This window comes from Fringilla coelebs, assembly GCF_963513975.1.
Source record: "Fringilla coelebs genome assembly, chromosome: 3".
Taxonomy (NCBI): domain Eukaryota; kingdom Metazoa; phylum Chordata; class Aves; order Passeriformes; family Fringillidae; genus Fringilla; species Fringilla coelebs.
Window position 1 is genome coordinate 3,433,135 of NC_140030.1, and position 16,184 is coordinate 3,449,318.

A 16,184-nucleotide genomic window follows, 5' to 3' on the forward strand; every position below is an offset into this window, starting at 1 on the left:
AGGATCAAGGCTAGCACAGTGACCTGAGCCCCGAGACACTCCATGAAAAGTGAGGGTAAGCACTCATCATCCCCTGAGTCTGTTTGTTAGAAAGCAATCCACAATTTGTAAAGATAACCACAGATCTTTGTTTTATTTATAAAAAAATGGAAGTAGAAAAATTTGGCTGAAAATACCAACAACAACGATGACAACAAAAATATAAAAAAATAGCACTTGCACGGGAAATGTTTCTGTTTTGAAAACTGTTGTCAATAGTGACAGCAATTTAAATCATCGAACAATCATCATATAAAAACATATTTATTTAAATTAAATATTTTATGCAAACTCGTATCTACACTCATTCAAAATGCATAGAGTCACACAAAAGAGATGGAATGTATTAGCTTAAAAACCAGCGAACTTTTGGGGGTTTTTTTAAAGTTTTCTTTGCAATTATTATTAATACATTTTGGGGACTGAAACCAGGAAATCATAACCACGTTACTAACTAATCATTACCAAGTGCCATACAGTAAACACTAAGATTAATCATGTCATATAACTGATTTAAAATAAAGCTTCATTTTTATGGAAAGGAAGAGAACTCGAGCAGTACAAAATCCGAGGTGGGGGGGGCAGGAGGAATAATGGAAGGAATAAATCAATGTACAGCTTTATTACAAGCAATAAAACGCCAGAGTTAGGAGAGGCATTGGGCACTGTGGCTCCAAACACAGAGCCTTCCCCTTCAAAGGATGTTTGATAAAAAAAGTGTCTGCTACATCATCACCTCTTGGCCAAAATGCTCATCCCAGGACCTGCTCCCAGGGGTGGATGCCAGCTGGATCCTGCCTTTCCAAGCCCTGATCTTACCCCACTCCAGACAGGCTCAGCGCTCTCGGGGCTGGCTACCTCTCTCCTGGCTGGTGTCCCATCCCCTCTGGGGTTTCCCGAGGGATGAAGCCCCCAATCCATGCTCTGGGGCAGGGGATGGGGGCTTTAATCCCCATTGGAGTGGTCAGGCAGGTCAGGGTGGTCAGGCAGCAACGCCACCACCAGAACCCAAACACAGCCCGTGGACCTTCACCAAAATCTTCCCTTCTCCCACCCCTGCCTTTCCCCCTTCCAGGGGGAATTCAGACCTGACGTTTGCGGGGTGCTGCCGCACTCCTGACTCCAAAGCAGAGCTGGGGATGCCCCAGAATGAGGAGCAGCACTCCCAGGAGCATCCCTGCTTTGGAAGAGGGACTTGGCCAAAGGGCTTTGGCGTTGGGAAGTGCCCCCTGGCCACGGTTGGAGCAGAGCACTCCAGGCTTTGCACGGTGGTGACCCAACAACCCAAATCCTTTACCTACAGCACCGAGGAGAATCCAGGGCCCTGTGGTTCGGACTCGGTCACCCTGAGGGGCGATGTCCCCAGGGAGCAACGCCTCGGAACAGCGTCGGGTCCTTCCTGGGCCGGTCCAAGCGGCCCCGGCTGGGCTCCTAAGAGACGCTGTAGTTATTGTAGTAGGTGGCCGTGGCATCGGCCAGGACGGAGATGAGGCTGTTCTCAGAGCTGTGGGAGCTGCTGGACACCGGGACGTGCCCGTTGGCCAAGGCCCCGCCGTGCTGGTGGTCACCGTGGCCGGGGTTGTTGAGATACTGGTCAAACTCATTGCGGTCCATCTCCCCCAGCAGCTCCGCTTGGCTCAGCTGGTCCAAGGTGTCGAAGCCGTGGTGGTCGGGGGGCGGGGAGAGCTGGCCCAGGTGGGCATGGAGGCTGGGAGGGGGCAGGGAGGGGAAGGAGGGTGTGTAGTAGCTGGGAGGAGGAGGAGGAGGAGGAGGAAGGGAAGGGCAGCTGGAGGCCGGGGGGATCATGCAGGTGGCCGGCTGTGGCATGGGGCTGAGCGGGTGGTGGCCGCACGGCAGGGAGCCGCCCGCGTACTCCGGGGAGAAGGTGGCACCGGCGAGGTGGGGGCGGTGATGCTCCTCGGGGCAGGGCGAGGAGAAGAAGCTCTGCTCGGGGTCTATGGCATCCAGAGGGGACATCTCCGGCGGGGTGGGCAGCCCGTAGGGGTAGGTGTCCACGCTGGCGCTGCTGCCGCTGCCTGGAGCCTCCCGGTACGCCCGCACTGCCGGCAGCCCCGGGCGGGGGGGGTACTCACCCGGGCCCTCTTTGTTCCCCCCGGCCCGGCTGCAGGTCCGCTTTTCCGGCACAGAGTTCTGGTCCCCCCGTGTCAGGCTACCCAGCAGAAAGCCGGGATCCACCCGCTTCCCGATGCGCTTGACCTGCTTCTTCCGACGCGGCCGGTACTTGTAGTTGGGATAATCTTGCATGTGCTTCACCCGCAGCCGCTCGGCCTCCTCCACGTAGGGACGCTTCTGCGACAGGCTCAGCGCCTTCCAGGACTTCCCTGAAACGGAGGACACGCTCCCTTAGCAGCCGCAGCCTCCCAAGGGTGCCCAATGTCCCACACATCCCAAAAACCCCGCAGGGGTGGGAGAAGAAGGGGGGAATTGAGGCTGCTGTAGGGTCTCTGACTCCCTTCATCCCAAGTCCCCACACAAGGTGGCTTTAGGGTTAGTAAATAAATCCAGGCAGATGAACTCTCCCAGCTCCATGGGCTGTGGAGCAGGGACAGCCAAGGCCGTGCCTGGCTGAGCAGAGGTCAGGACGTGCTGTCCTTAAAGGTGTCCCAGCCTGGGCCCTGCCAGGGTTTGCAGCAGAGCACAAGGAGACCTGGGCACTGTGACAGCTGGTCTGGATGGTGGAAGGTGTCCCTGCCCATGGCAGGGGCATGGATTAAATGGTTTTTAAGGTCCCTTCCAAACCATTCCATGATTATGTAATCCTATGACCTCGTGCCTCCTTGTTTGAGATAAACTGTCCCCAAGACACAGCATAGAGGAGCAGCACTGGGCAGGGGGGTTTTATCCCACAGAGAGGCTGTCCCAGGCTGCTCCTCAGGGTAAGGGGGAGAAATGAGGATACACATCAAAGTCTTTGATGCCTTCCCATGGCCTGAGACAGCAGAAATAACACTAATAAGCTGAGATGCTGCATGGCAAAGCAGCAAGGAGAAAACCCAAACCACCAAAGAAAACACCACAGAACTGTCCAGGGAAACACAAACTTTGGATAAGAGGTTGGGCAGCAAAGCTGTGTTGCAATTCGGGCAGCTCTTTCTCAGGCTGTCTGGGCTGATAATTTTGGTTTGCCCTCTTGGTTTCACATCAAAATGGGGATTGGGAGGAAGGGAGAAATAGTGGATGGGGAGTGGGAAACAAATGTGTGCTCAGAATGGGTTGTGATCCCCCAAAAGTAACAGCAGAGAAACACACACTCACCCCCAGCCATGTAATACAAAGTGGGACAGCAAGGACAGGCCAGGAAAATTTGCACATCAGGGCAGGAGGACCCTCAGGGTGTGCAGCAGAGGGCTGGCAGGGTGCCTGTCCCCTGGGATGCAGGACACCGTCAGGCTTTGCACCCTGAGGAGTGGCTGCACACCTGGGACAGTTCTGGGGTGAGCACCCCGTGGCTGACAGGACTGGTGTGTGGTGCTGCTCCCGGGGTGCAGAACTCCATCGGGTACTGCAGCCCCAGCTGCTGCACCCGGGCTGGCTTTGCACCCCAAAAACAGCCAGGTGGGTGTAGGGGTGCCCTCCTGCTCTGTGCCAGACCGTGTCCCCAGCTGGCCAGGGTTGGCACCCCCAGGGATGGCCAGAGGAGCTGGCATTCCCAATCCGGGGTGCTGGATCTGGATGGGATTTGCACCCCGGGATGGCCGGGTGGGTGCATGGTTCCCACCCCGGGGCACTGGATCCAAACGGGATTTGCACCCCAGGAACGGCTGGAGGGTGCCTGGATCCCCACCCCAAAGCACTGAATCCGGACGGGGTTTTCACTCCCGGGACCGCAGGTGGGTGCCTGGGAACCAAGCCCGGAGCGCTGGATCCCAGCAGAGTGTGCATCCCATGCTCGGGTGGGTGCGTGGGTGCCTCCCCCGGGCCACCGGATCCGGGCAGGATTTGCACCCCCGGGAATGCCCTGCTGGACTCATGGGTACCGAATCCGGACAAGGTTTGCAGCCGCAGGGATCTCTGGCGGGTGCCCCTGGGCACTGAATCCCGACAGGATTTGCACCTGGATTGCCGGGTGGGTTGGTGCCCAGGTTCTCCCCACGGGGCACCGGATCCGGGCAGGGTTTGCCGCCCCGGGGATGCCCGGGTGGGTCCCCGATTTTCCCCCCACGCGTCGCCCCCCAAACCCGCGCCCCCCGCGCTCCTCACCGAGCATCTTGCTGAGCTCCGCGTTGTGCAGGTCGGGGTTCTGCACCGCCAGCCTCTTCCTCTCGTCCTTCGCCCACACCATGAACGCGTTCATGGGCCGGCGGATGCGGCTCTCGGAGCCCTTCTCGCCCTGCGACGCTCGGGGGGGTGGCCCTGGGGACAGCCCCTCGCCCGCGTCCCCCTCCAGCCGCTCCGGCCAGGGGAATGTGCTGAGCAGCGCAGCCATGGCCCCCCGGCCCCCCCGCCCCGCCGCGCTGCCCTCGGGGTCCCCGCGCAGTCCCAGCCTCCTGCCCGGCCTCTCCCGTATTTATGAGCTCCTTGGAAAAAGCCTCCTCCAATGACACCGAAGGGACTCGCTGCTCCTCCTTGTTTGCAAACTCCTCAGCCCCGGCCGGGATGGTGCTGCGAGAAAACTTCTCCCCACCCCTCTGCCCGGCACCCCCCGGGGAAGCAGCACCCCCGACACCCCCCTTTCTCTTTCACTCCCCCCTCCCCCTCTTTTATTATTATTTTTCCCTTATTTTGCTGGCTGAAAGCGACTGAGGAGAGAGCTGGAGATGTCCCGCCCCCAAACAGCCCCGCTGCCCTCCTGCACCTCAGAGACTTTCAAACTTTAAAGGCTGGGGGGTAACACAGAGGGAGGACATAAAGGCACTGAAAACAGGGAAAAAAAAGGAAAATGGCACTGAAAGGAAGATCCCACTGAGGTGCAAAGGGCCCCTCCCCAGGCTTTGACAAGCTGCAGGAACCCTCTTTGCCAAGGGAAATCGAGGCACGGATCCCACAGACAGGGACAACTTTTTCCCACTTCTCCTGCTTTAACCACCAGCCCAGGCTGTGCTTTGCCCACCCCATGTGGGTTTTCACCCCAAATTTTCAGGTCTCTTTGAATGGGATGGAAACTGGGACACACTGAACCTGCTGGCGGGTGCTTGTCCAGCCTGGTGGGACTCCGAAGGGGGCTTTTAGGGGAAAACAAGGCAGGGATGGGGCTGGGCACAGCTCAAAGAGGTTGAAACATCTCCAGTCGGTCCCTGCTGCTCATCCCTGGACACTGGGAGACAAAGGATCTTTTCCTTGCTGCTGCTTTTTATGGAGTGTTGGTGCAACCCAAAAAGGCTGGATGGGATGGAAATCCCAAAGCCACACAATGGTGCTCCCCACTAACTCCAGCTGGGTGGGAAAGTCATCCAAGCAGCTTTTCTCTCACTAGGACAAAGGATCTCCAGGAAGGTGGTGGCACCGAAAATCCCCAGCCGGCTGCCCTTTCCCGGCTCATCCCTGCAGCCTGCCCTGGGGAATGTATTTGGTGCCTGGATCCCTGTATGATTTTGCCCCGCGGACACGGGGCTGCAGGGCTGCAGCGGCTCCGCTTTGACTGACCGTGGGTTTCCTCTCCGTGCTGCCAGGAAAGCAGCGGGACGGGGTGCGGGATGGGCGGGCGTTTCCTGGGGCTGGCTGAAGCTGCCCCATCTGACCCCAAGGCAGGGGGGAAAACCCCGGCGCAGATCCCAGGCCGGGGAGTTCGGGCAGGTTTCCCACGTGCCTGGGTGTTCCTATTGACTCTTGTCAGATTAGGAGTGATGGAGAGAGCTCATGTAAATGTGAGCCGGGCAGGATCCGCCTGGGCTTCCTGGTCTCTCCCTTCCCTCTGCACAGGAGCGGGATGGCTCTGGTTTCTTGTGGATTGCAGCGATTTTGGGGTCCGGAGAGCTGGAATCCGCCAACTTCGCTCGCAGCAGAAGCAGCAACTGCCCTCCCCGAGCTTTTCCCCGGGACTGAACGAAAACCCTGCGGAAGCAACAACATTTTCCAAAGGAACTGATTAAATCTATTAAGCTATTTACAAGTGGGCTCCATCAGAGCTGCGTTATCTGGGAATACAACAGGAAGGCAACTTCTCTTAAATCTAAAAGGCGCAGGAGATTTCCTGGTCTCGGGACAGATTTATAAACCCTTTCCACACACACACACACACACAGAGACACACACGGAGGAGCTGCCTTTTATCTGGGGTTTGGAGCTGGGCACGCTCCTGGGGACAGCTTGTTCTGTCCCAGCAGCTCCTGATCTCTCCCGAAGTCCTGTCTCACGCCTTGAAGTGCCGGGATGGGGCAGGGAGGGAGGATGTCAAACTCCCCACCCTGCCCTGCACAGGTCTCCCGGGTGCATTTTGCAGGCTGGAGCTGCTGCAGAGGCTGGCAGCAAGAATTTGGGAAGAAAACCTGGAACATCCTTAATTTTGTTTGGTTCCTTTGGGAAGGGTGGAAGTGCCCTGTAAAGGAAGCTGCCAGGGGTTGCAAGGTTATATTTTGAACAGGATGGTACTTTGGCTATGGTGAATATGTTGCATGGCTCACTGTTACTTTTTAACCCTCAGGATGCTCAGGACCTGGATATCATGAATATAAAAACACCTCTGTGGAGGCCCCAGAGGCCAGGAATTTTTAGTAGTAGCAGCAGAATTTCCCTTCCTAGGGAAAGGAAAGAGATGGATGAATTCCAGTTGATGCCTTTTACAGGATTGCTTCCACTTTGCCCTGTGTTTCCACATTTTGGAGGATGGGTGGATAGGTTTGGGAGAGGATAAAACCCTCAGCAAGGACAGGATCCGCACCCACTCCTGTCTCTGCTGCCAGAGCCTGGAAGCTCTTGGAGTACCTCTCTGGGTGTTCCTGATCCTCATTATTCCCTCCACATCCTGGGAGTAACATTTGACCTCCCAAAGGTATCACAGGGGTCAACTCGTGGCTTTTCTGAACCTCCTGAGACCCAATCTGGGGCTCCTGTGTGGTTACAGCACAAAGAAATCCAGCAGAATATTCCTCATTTGGATTTCCTCCCTTCCCAGGGCCTCCATACAGAATTTTAAGTGCAAACACTGCTACTATTATTAATAACCACTTTTTTTTTCCCCCTTCTCCCCCTCTCCTGCAGCACCTGGCATTCTGATGGCATTAGTAAGGAGGGTTTCATTCTGCACCCTGCCTAAAATGCTGGTCAAACCTGTCCTGTCGGAAGCTCCCACGTTACATAAAGGAGGCTGGGGCATGTGAAAATGCCACCTCTTAATTACCACCGGATCGGGGTAATTAGTCTGGAAAAACCTCGGGATTACCTTTTTCTGTGTGTGTGTGTGTGTGCTCACCTTCCTCGCTCTGCTGTGAGGCTTCACCTGTATCTGGGGCACAGGAAGCAGCAGAGCTCTCCCAGGGCTTTGGGAACAGGGAAATTACGGCGAAAAGCCGCGAGCGAAAATAGATGGAGCAGACAAAGGGGGGAAGAAAGCTTTGTTCTCCCCCTTTTTCATGGATGGGGAACAGTGGCAACAACTCCCATGGGCCAGGCAGAAAATGAGTGGCTGAACTCTATATGGAACGACCACCTCTTTAAAAATATCCCTCTTTTTTGGGGGGAGGGGTGGATCTGACATCTGGAATTTTATCCCTGCAAAGGGAGGGTTTATTTTTACTCCCCCCCTCCATCTCACACCCCACCAACCTTCAGGGACATTAAAATATGTGAGAAAGTGCAAATCCTAAATTAGCTCAATATTCACATGTTCCTTAATTATTGATGAAACTCTTGGCTCCCAGGGGAAGTTTTTGCAGAGAGAGCTGGGGGTTCCCAGCAGAAGATTCCCTCAGTGCTGTAGTTCCCAACTCTGCCCACTGCCCATCCTCCTTGATTCCAGCAGGTTTTCCCCAGGGATTGCTACCTGCACCACTTATTTTCTAGGTAAAAAAACCCCAGAGCTTTTCCATTATACCAAAAAAAAAAAAAAAAAAAAAAAAAAGCAGAAAAGCTCCCCCCACATCCCTTGAAATGCTAAATTTTTCAGCATTGTGCTGAATAGTTCTGCTCTCTGCTCTTACTACTTTTAAAATGCAGTTTAAAGGTTGCAAAAATATATATTTTAGTGCCTTTAGGTTAAAAGGAACTAGGAAGAGTTTCCGTCTTACACCTTTAAATTTATGAAGATGGATTAAGATAAGAAAAAAATGTATTTGCCTGATTCAGAAGCAGATTTTGACTTGCTGAGAAATGAAGCTTCAATTTGTTTTACAATATTTCCACTTCTGCCACCACAAATTATGTATTTGTACTGCATTTCCCAGTCCTACATCACTAAAGTTTGCTGATCCAAGACAAAATTGGTTTATCCTTGGATAGAACAGGTACAGAAACAAAAGCCTTGGTTATTGTCCCAAGTTCTCTGAGCTCAGATCCTTCCTGGAGGCTCCTGTCCAGGAGTGAGGGGGAATTAGGCAAAGGATGGCTTTGGATGCCCACAATCCTCACCCCATATCCAATAGGATACACTGTTCCCAGATCTTTTTTTCCAGCCAGGTGTGATACTGGGCAGTTTCCAACAGATTTTGTGTGGTTTCCCTCTCTTCTTGGAGCTTCCTTCCTTCCCTTCGTGTTGGTAGAGTCGGAGGTTAACTTGTGTCTTTTGAAGGTGGATGCTGTAACAGCTTCAGTCTTGTGTGTTTAAACAGGAGAAAATTGGTTAATTACACTGATGAATGCAGCTAATTGTCCTTGCTGAGAGCTGAGGAGCTGGAGGCAGAGAGCACCAGCGCAGCTGAAAGGAGAACTGCAGCCATGGACATGATGCTGAGCTGTCCCCAGACACTCCACAGAGCCACAGAATGGTTTAGGATGGAAAATCCCTGAGAGATCATCGAGTCCAACCATTCCCCAGCACTGCCAAGGCCACCACTGACCAATGTCCCCAAGTGCCACATCCACATGGCTTTGAAATCCCTGCAGGGATGGGGACTCCTCCACTGCCCTGGGAAGCCCCTTCCAATGCCTGACAGCCTTTTCCATGGAGAAATTCCTCCTGATGTCCAGCCTGAACCTCTCCTGTCACAACTTGTGGCCATTTCCTCTCCTCCTGTCCCTGTTCCCTGGGAGCAGAGCCTGACCCCCCTGGCTGTCCCCTCCTGTCAGGAGTTGTGCAGAGCCACAAGGTCCCCCCTGAGCCTCCTTTTCTCCAGGCTGAGCCCCTTCCCCAGCTCCCTCAGCCCCTCCTGGTGCTCCAGCCCCTTCCCCAGCTCTGCTCCCTTCCAAGGGACACTTGGGGACATGGTTCAGTGGTGGCTTTGGCAGTGCTAAGTGAATGGTTGGACTCAATGGTCTTAAGAGGGCTCTTCCAACCCCAATGATTCCATGAATCTATAATTCTACCTCTGCTTTACACTGGCAGCATGTGAAACATCAGAGCTGGACCATCTTGGGAGGAAATTCAAGGAATTCTGCCTTTACCACCTGTCCGGGCTGTCACTTGAGGTGCTCCAGTGCCACCTCCCATTGCTGGCTTCAAGGGAAGCTCCACAGTCAGACAAAACTCCAAAAGCCCACGAAGTTCATGCAGATTTGGGTTCAACAGTGGTACCAGGACTATTTTTCCATGGCCTCTCCTTCCCAGGGTAGTTTGGTGCCTGCAGGTGCTCACAAGCACAATTCAACCTCCATCATTGCTGCTCTAACATTGCACTTGCCAATCACGTCCTTGGCCGTGGATCCTGCAGCAAATTCTGAGCCTCAAAGCCAAGAACAGCCCAATCCCTGCAAAGAATGGAAGAGCTCAGGAGAAACCAGTGTTGGAATGTTCCCAAAGCAAAAAGGAAAATTTCCTTCAGTCACTGCTGACCCGGGGTTACCGAAACTGAAAACATTTTAATATCTGTGCTGCAAGTGCCTCATTCCCCGTTGTGGAGCGACAACAGAATGGGGATTCTCATTTTCCTTGGTGTCCAGGTAATTTCACTGGGAGCCACCTCATTCTGTGAGGACAATGGATGAATTTATAACAAAAGGCCTCGGAGTTTGAAAGTCTGATTTTCGCGGAAATGAAACCAAGTTGCTCCTTTGTGCTCACATTCTGCTAATTCCACCATCTGGGCACTGACGTAATTCTTTTTCTTGTGCTTTCTAAAAAAGGCCTTCTTGCCAAACCCAGAGTTGGGTTAAAACAGAACTCAAAACCCGCTAGAAGCAAACAAACAAAAAATATATATGTAATTTATTACTCTGAGACATGATTCTCTTGTTGCAATCATCCATTTCACTGGACAGTATCTGGTAAGAAGAGCTTTTCACTGAGTAATGTTGACCACAAACACAGAGCAGAGCAGTTAAATAAATTGTTTCTGTCAAATACAGGCAATTTATGATTTATGATTATTTATTTATTATGATTTTCCCCTCCTACAACCCCATGCAGAGCTTGGGGCACATTAAAATTCCACATTTCCCAGGATAAAGTGCTGTGTATTTATTGCAGAAATAGAGAATCTTCCATTGGTAGCTGACACTTCCATCTGAGCCAGATTTAAGTCTTGGGTCTCCAGAATTTAACAGGAGCAACAGCACAAATTTAAAGGTTTATTCCTGGTTTCATTCTTCCTGTAACTGACACTGGAATGTGGCCAAGCACCCACAAGGATCAGCACACAGAAACACATGAAAATTCACAGAGGGAACAAACAAACAGGCCCAGCAGTATTTGGAGAAGGAAACCTTATTCCTTGAGTAGCACCTTTTTAAACTGAAATCCCAGAGAGGCTGTAAAGTTCAGCTGGCTTAAGAGTTAAAAAATAATAATTGGAAACAATCAAGCTTTTAGATTCTAATAACAAAAAATCCAACTTGTGGTGAGGAAGAAGTCAGTTTAACATAAAACATTATTTTGCTGTCTTTTTTGACTGAGATGAGTTTTTTCACCTCAAGCATGGAGTTTCCTCCCAGTTTGACAACAACTGATGGTATGTGGTGGTATTTCATTTAAGGAAGCCAGGGACAAGCAAATTATGGTGAATAATAATTGTACACCCTGAAAAAGAGGTTCAACAAGGGTTAAAACCCCTGGCATGTGAATCCAGGGAAAGGCATCTTGTTCTCCTATACAAGAAGTGAAACTTTATTTTGCTGCAGTGAATGAGCATGTCCTGAAGGCAGGGGAAAAAAGGTGCTTTGGAAACCAAGAGATCTTAAAAAAAGGAGCTGAGCTGCAACCAAACCTTCCATGTGGTCTGGGTGCTGCAGATGGAGCTTCCTCCACTGCACAATAAAGGCAGCTTAAGGAAATTTTTTTCCCAATTAACATCTGCATCTTGACAATGTTCCTCAGACCATGTTAAGCAACTCCACCGAGCTGAGACAATATAAAAATGTACCCATTTTCTTCAGCAGAGCAGCCAATGGGATGTTTTAGATTTACACTGATGAAACCCAGCCAGGCCTGGATGAAACGAGCAGCTCATGGATTTGGATTCTGGATTCTGCCAGGATAACTGGTTGGTCTTCAGGGTTGTGCTGTCAGTTTGCAGGGGCCAAAGAAATATCAGAACAGGACCCCAGGAAGGTGAATCCTTCTTCCCATTCCACCACTTCCAAGCCCACCCATCTCTCATGACAGCTCTAAATAACACTAAAATGCCAAAGTTCATGCTGAATGTTTCAGATCTCCCACAGAACTGCTTGTGGCAGTGCCCAGTTCCAGCATTCCTTATTTCCAGGCTTACAATGAAAAACAAGCTCAGTTTGGTTATAAATCCAAATTGCAAGTTTTCAATGTGTGAATGGCAACAGCAATCTGACTGTGCTTTTAAAATCTACTGGTCTCCCAGTTTCAGGAAAAAACCTTGCTCTATCCAAGGCAGCTTTCTGGATTCCAGAGGTACCAGTGAAGAGATCCTGAGTATTGCCTGGAAATCAAAGATTTAGGTATGGTTAATAAATGATGAGGTAAATACATATTGCCTTTAGCTTTGGTGCACAGTTACAACTGTTTGACAATGGTTTGCAGGCACAGGGAGGTCTTTTTATTTCACCCTTAAATGCTGACACTTTTTTGAGCAAACTTTTAATCAGACTAAGCATTTTGGGAAGAAACAACATTCATTTTATATGTAAAAAGAGATGAATGTAAAAATTAGACAACACTTTTCAAAAATCAATGAAAAAACACAAACAGCTTTGCAAACCCCCTCCTGCTTCCAGAAGCAGGGCTGGGCTCTCACAAGTGAGAACAATTTTAATAAAAAGGCAGTACTAGGGATTTAAATTTTTTTTTTCCTGGATTGAGAAAAACACAGTCAGCTGAAGTAGCAGAAAGTCATTCCCTGCCTTTCACAGTCTTGATGTGTCAGTCCTCCATGTGGGTCCCTTTTGAACATGGACTAAAGCTCCTGCTGGCCCATCACATTTTCCTTGGGAGAGCTGGGTTTAGATAGAGCCTGAGTTTAGATCCAACCTGTGTTCAGATCCAGCCTGTGTTTAGATCCAGCTGGAGCTGGAGCAGTGTCCAAGCATGGATTGCTGTTGTGTTTACACAGAGCCTCCTGTAACACAGACTCATCCCTGAGCCTGAAAAGGTTAAATGTTCTTGCAGTGCTTCTTTTTCTTTCTGGGTGCTCCTTCCCTACACTCCCCTGTCTCCTCTTTTTGCTTTTTGTGCTTCTTCTTGTGGCGTTTCCCCTGCCTTTCCTCCTGCTCCTCTGAGCTGAGTTCCTCCCCCTCATACATTCCCACAGAAATTTCTCCATTGCCTGTATTTTCATCACAACTTATGTTTTCTCTTTCTTTATGTTTCCTCTTTTTTTTCCTTTTGTGACATTCATTTAGTGGATCATCCAGTTCTTTTCCATTCAAGCTCCCTGTCTTAGGCGTTTTCCCTGGTTTCTCACAGTCCTCTGTCCTTTCTGCCTCATCATCTCTCTTCTGCTTCTTCTTTTTCTTTTTGACTTTGGTTTCCAGCTCTTCTGAAGGCTCCACAGCTTCATCAGCTGCTGGGCTGGAATGATCCACCTTTGGCTCTGTTTCCTGCTGGGATCCCTTCAGCTTTGCCATGCGCTTGGCAAAATATTCCTGGACAGTGAGAGCACTCTTCACTGTGTTGGAACCATCTCCAGGGCTGGAGAGCCAGTTGTTCTTCTCCTTCTCTTCCTGGGGGTCAGGATCAGCAATATCCTCCTGCAAGGGAATAGAGAGGAGCAGGAGTGAGTCAGGAGTCATGGCTTTAAACATAATGCTGGTTTTTTGCACACTAATAAGGAAAATACTGAAAAGCAATGTGGTACATTGAAAATTAACTGTGAAAGTGCAGATTTTGGTGGAAGTGAGGCAGCCCTTAATGTGAAAGATGCTGTAGCTTGAGGGAAAAGCGGTGGAAGGAGAGAGAGAAGGCAGCAAGAGAACACAAACCAAGACAATTTTCAGTTGTTTTGAGTTCCTTAGTTTACCAACTCCTACATAACTCGTGTCTACCACTGCCATACTCAGTGCATTACACTGACTTTACAAAGCACATGTCTCTGCAAGACATAAACCAGCATGAAAAATGATCCATTGCAATCCACTAGCCTGTGGCACAAAGGAAATCCCATGCCTGGAATAACTCTTCAGCAAAGAACTTGTAATCCAGGGAGCAATCCAGCATTGAGGCATCTCTTCCATCTTATCTGATCTTTGGAAATGTTTGTTTCAGAGCTGCTCTGCTGTCAGGGTGTCCCAGATGTTGTTATTTAAACAGACTCCATTTGATCACACGTTATCAGATGGCACAAACAACATCACAGGTTACATCTTACAAGGTTTCTACAGACATGAAATAAAGAGCTGCTCATCTCCAGCTGCAGGTGAAGAGTCTCCCTTCTAGAAAGAACTATCAAATCAAGACATACCAAACTAAAAGCAAAGTACAGCTCTGGAGCTGGATGTTATGGATGGCATGAAGAGAATTGACTGAGAAAGCAACAAATGCCACAAGATGGAAATGTATAATTTGTTAAATTATCTGACATTTACAAAAGAAACAAACCAGAAAGGCAGCTGAAATTAAGGCTTGTTCACATACATACCAAACACTCAAAACAAAGCCTTTGTGGTATAGCCTTTTGCTTGGCAAAAGTCACAAATAAATCTTGGAAATGTCCCAGATTTTCATAGAATCACAGAATCATTCAGGTTGCAAAAGAGTCCAACCTGTGACTTGACCCCACCTTGTCCCCAGTGCAGAGCACTGACTGCCACATCCAATCACCCCCTGGACACCTCCAGGGGTGGGGACTCCAAACCTCCCTGGGCAGCCCCTTCCAATGCCTGACCACCCTTTCCATGGAGAAATCCCTCCTGGTGTTCAACCTGAACCTCTCCTGGCACAGTTTGGGGCTGTTCCCTCTCCTCCTGTCCCTGTTCCCTGGGGGCAGAGCTCGATACCCCCTGGCTGTCCCCTCCTGTCAGGAGTTGTGCAGAGCCACAAGGTCCCCCTTGAGCCTCCTTTTCTCCAGGCTGAGCCCCTTTCCCAGCTCCCTCAGCTCATTAATTGTTTTTTAAAGCCTTGCATCCAGCACAGGGAACAGGTACCCCCTCTGGATGGGAAAAGCTGGGAAGGATGGTGTATAATCCTCACCAACATCTACCCTATAACCTCTTCCTGAAGGAAAGGAGATCCACAGGGATTACAATCAGAGATAATTCCCTGATTTTCCATTCCTAAATGCACAGATGGATAAGAGCATCCCTCTTACCCTCTGCCCACACATCCTGAATCCTGCCTGCCCAAATCAGAGCAGTCAGATTTCACAGCCACTTTCTCTGCCATAACCTGATACTTGGGGAAGGCCAGCAGAGAGCTGGGAGATAAAGCCCCACTTATCTCAACACTTTATAGTTATTGTGTGATGCTGCAGATAAGGGACCTGGCTCTCTTGAGGGCATCGTTAAACTTGCTGGCTGAAGCTGGGTTTATTAGGGTTTGTGAATAAGGTTTTCCAGATCTGGCTCCTTATGCATCCATAACCTTTACTCCCATGAGCAGGAATGCAAAAATTGGTGTCATTAGTGATGCATTACGAGAGGTGATTTCCTCATCCATCTGCTTTCAAGAGAGCTATTCCAGTGGAACGAAAGTAAGGCTGCACTTGAGATTCCAGTGATGTTTGTGTGGGCACTTATCAAAATTAGGGACTTTTCTTGTAGGGATATGTTGTAGTGTTCCTGAAGGGTTATGAAGTAACTGAAACTATTTGACTTCTGGCAAAGAAGCCTGAAAAGGGATGTGGAACACAGGGAAAAAACAGGATGTATCCACACACATCTCCACACAGGTTACATTTGAAAGGGGAGCTGCAGCAGAAGTTTAACAAGACAGAATTCCCAGAATAAATGGGTTGAGCTATATTTATATTAAACCTGTTTTTAGTAAGACCTGGCCCAACAAGCAGAGAATCCCATGTCATCACAGGACCATTTGGCTTGGAAAAGAGCTCCAACACCATTAAGTCCATTCCGTGACCATCCTTGTCACCCAGCCCGAGGCACTGAGTGCCACATCCAGTCCCTTCCTTGGACACCTCCAGGGGTGGCGACTCCAAACCTCCCTGGGCAGTCTCTTCCAATGTTTAACAACTCTTTCCATTATGAAATTCCTCCTGATGTCCAACCTGAACTTCCCCTGGTACAACTTGAGGCTCTTTCCTCTCCTCCTGTCCCTGTTTCCTGGGAGCAGAGCAGACCCCCCTGTCTGTCCCCTCCTGTCAGGGAGTTGTGCAGAGCCCCAAGGTCCCCCCTGAGCCTCCTTTTCTCCAGGCTGGGCCCCTTTCCCAGCTCCCTCAGCCCCTCCTGGTGCTCCAGCCCCTTCCCCAGCTCTGTTCCCTTCCCTGGACACTCTCCAGCCCCTCCAGGTCTCTCTTGTTGGGAGGGTCCCAGAGCTGTCCCCAGCACTGGAGGTGCCCTGGCAATGCCAGCACAGAGGGACAGTCACTTCCCTGGCCCTGCTGAAGCCCAGGCAAACAGGGTCATTTTCCTTCCCCCCACAGCAGGATTTTGACACCCTGCATTGCAAAAGGACAAACAGACTCCCAGGTTTTCCGCCAGAACCATTTCCCTCCCCACCCTGATGTGTAAAACAC

The 16,184-nt window shown here is 50.6% G+C and overlaps 2 protein-coding genes across 2 annotated transcripts in view; both read right to left on the reverse strand.

The window, feature by feature from the left end:
- Positions 1-287: 287 nt before the first annotated feature.
- SOX7 (SRY-box transcription factor 7) lies at positions 288-4,534 on the reverse strand. The gene is made up of 2 exons (XM_084202724.1): positions 4,261-4,534; positions 288-2,381 (listed from the first exon to the last, which is right to left on the reverse strand). Exons 1-2 carry the CDS (start codon positions 4,484-4,486, stop codon positions 1,471-1,473), a joined length of 1,137 nt encoding a protein of 378 aa, XP_084058850.1. The 5' UTR covers positions 4,487-4,534; the 3' UTR covers positions 288-1,470.
- A 5,823-nt stretch (positions 4,535-10,357) lies between these two features.
- The window catches only part of PINX1 (PIN2 (TERF1) interacting telomerase inhibitor 1), a 61,613-nt gene continuing 55,786 nt past the window's right edge, over positions 10,358-16,184 (reverse strand). Inside the window, exon 7 of the mRNA XM_084203274.1 lies at positions 10,358-13,245. Within this exon, the coding sequence (XP_084059400.1) occupies positions 12,649-13,245 (597 nt within the window). The 3' untranslated portion in view covers positions 10,358-12,648. The remainder of the gene's footprint in view (positions 13,246-16,184) is intronic.

Excerpts from the sequence above, each read along its gene's own strand:
- SOX7 (XM_084202724.1), bottom strand. The coding sequence starts at position 4,486 with ATGGCTGCGCTGCTCAGCACATTCCCCTGGCCGGAGCGGCTGGAGGGG. Across the intron at positions 2,382-4,260 it reads GGAGCTCAGCAAGATGCTCG|GGAAGTCCTGGAAGGCGCTG; the intron begins GTGAGGAGCGCG and ends CCTCCGTTTCAG.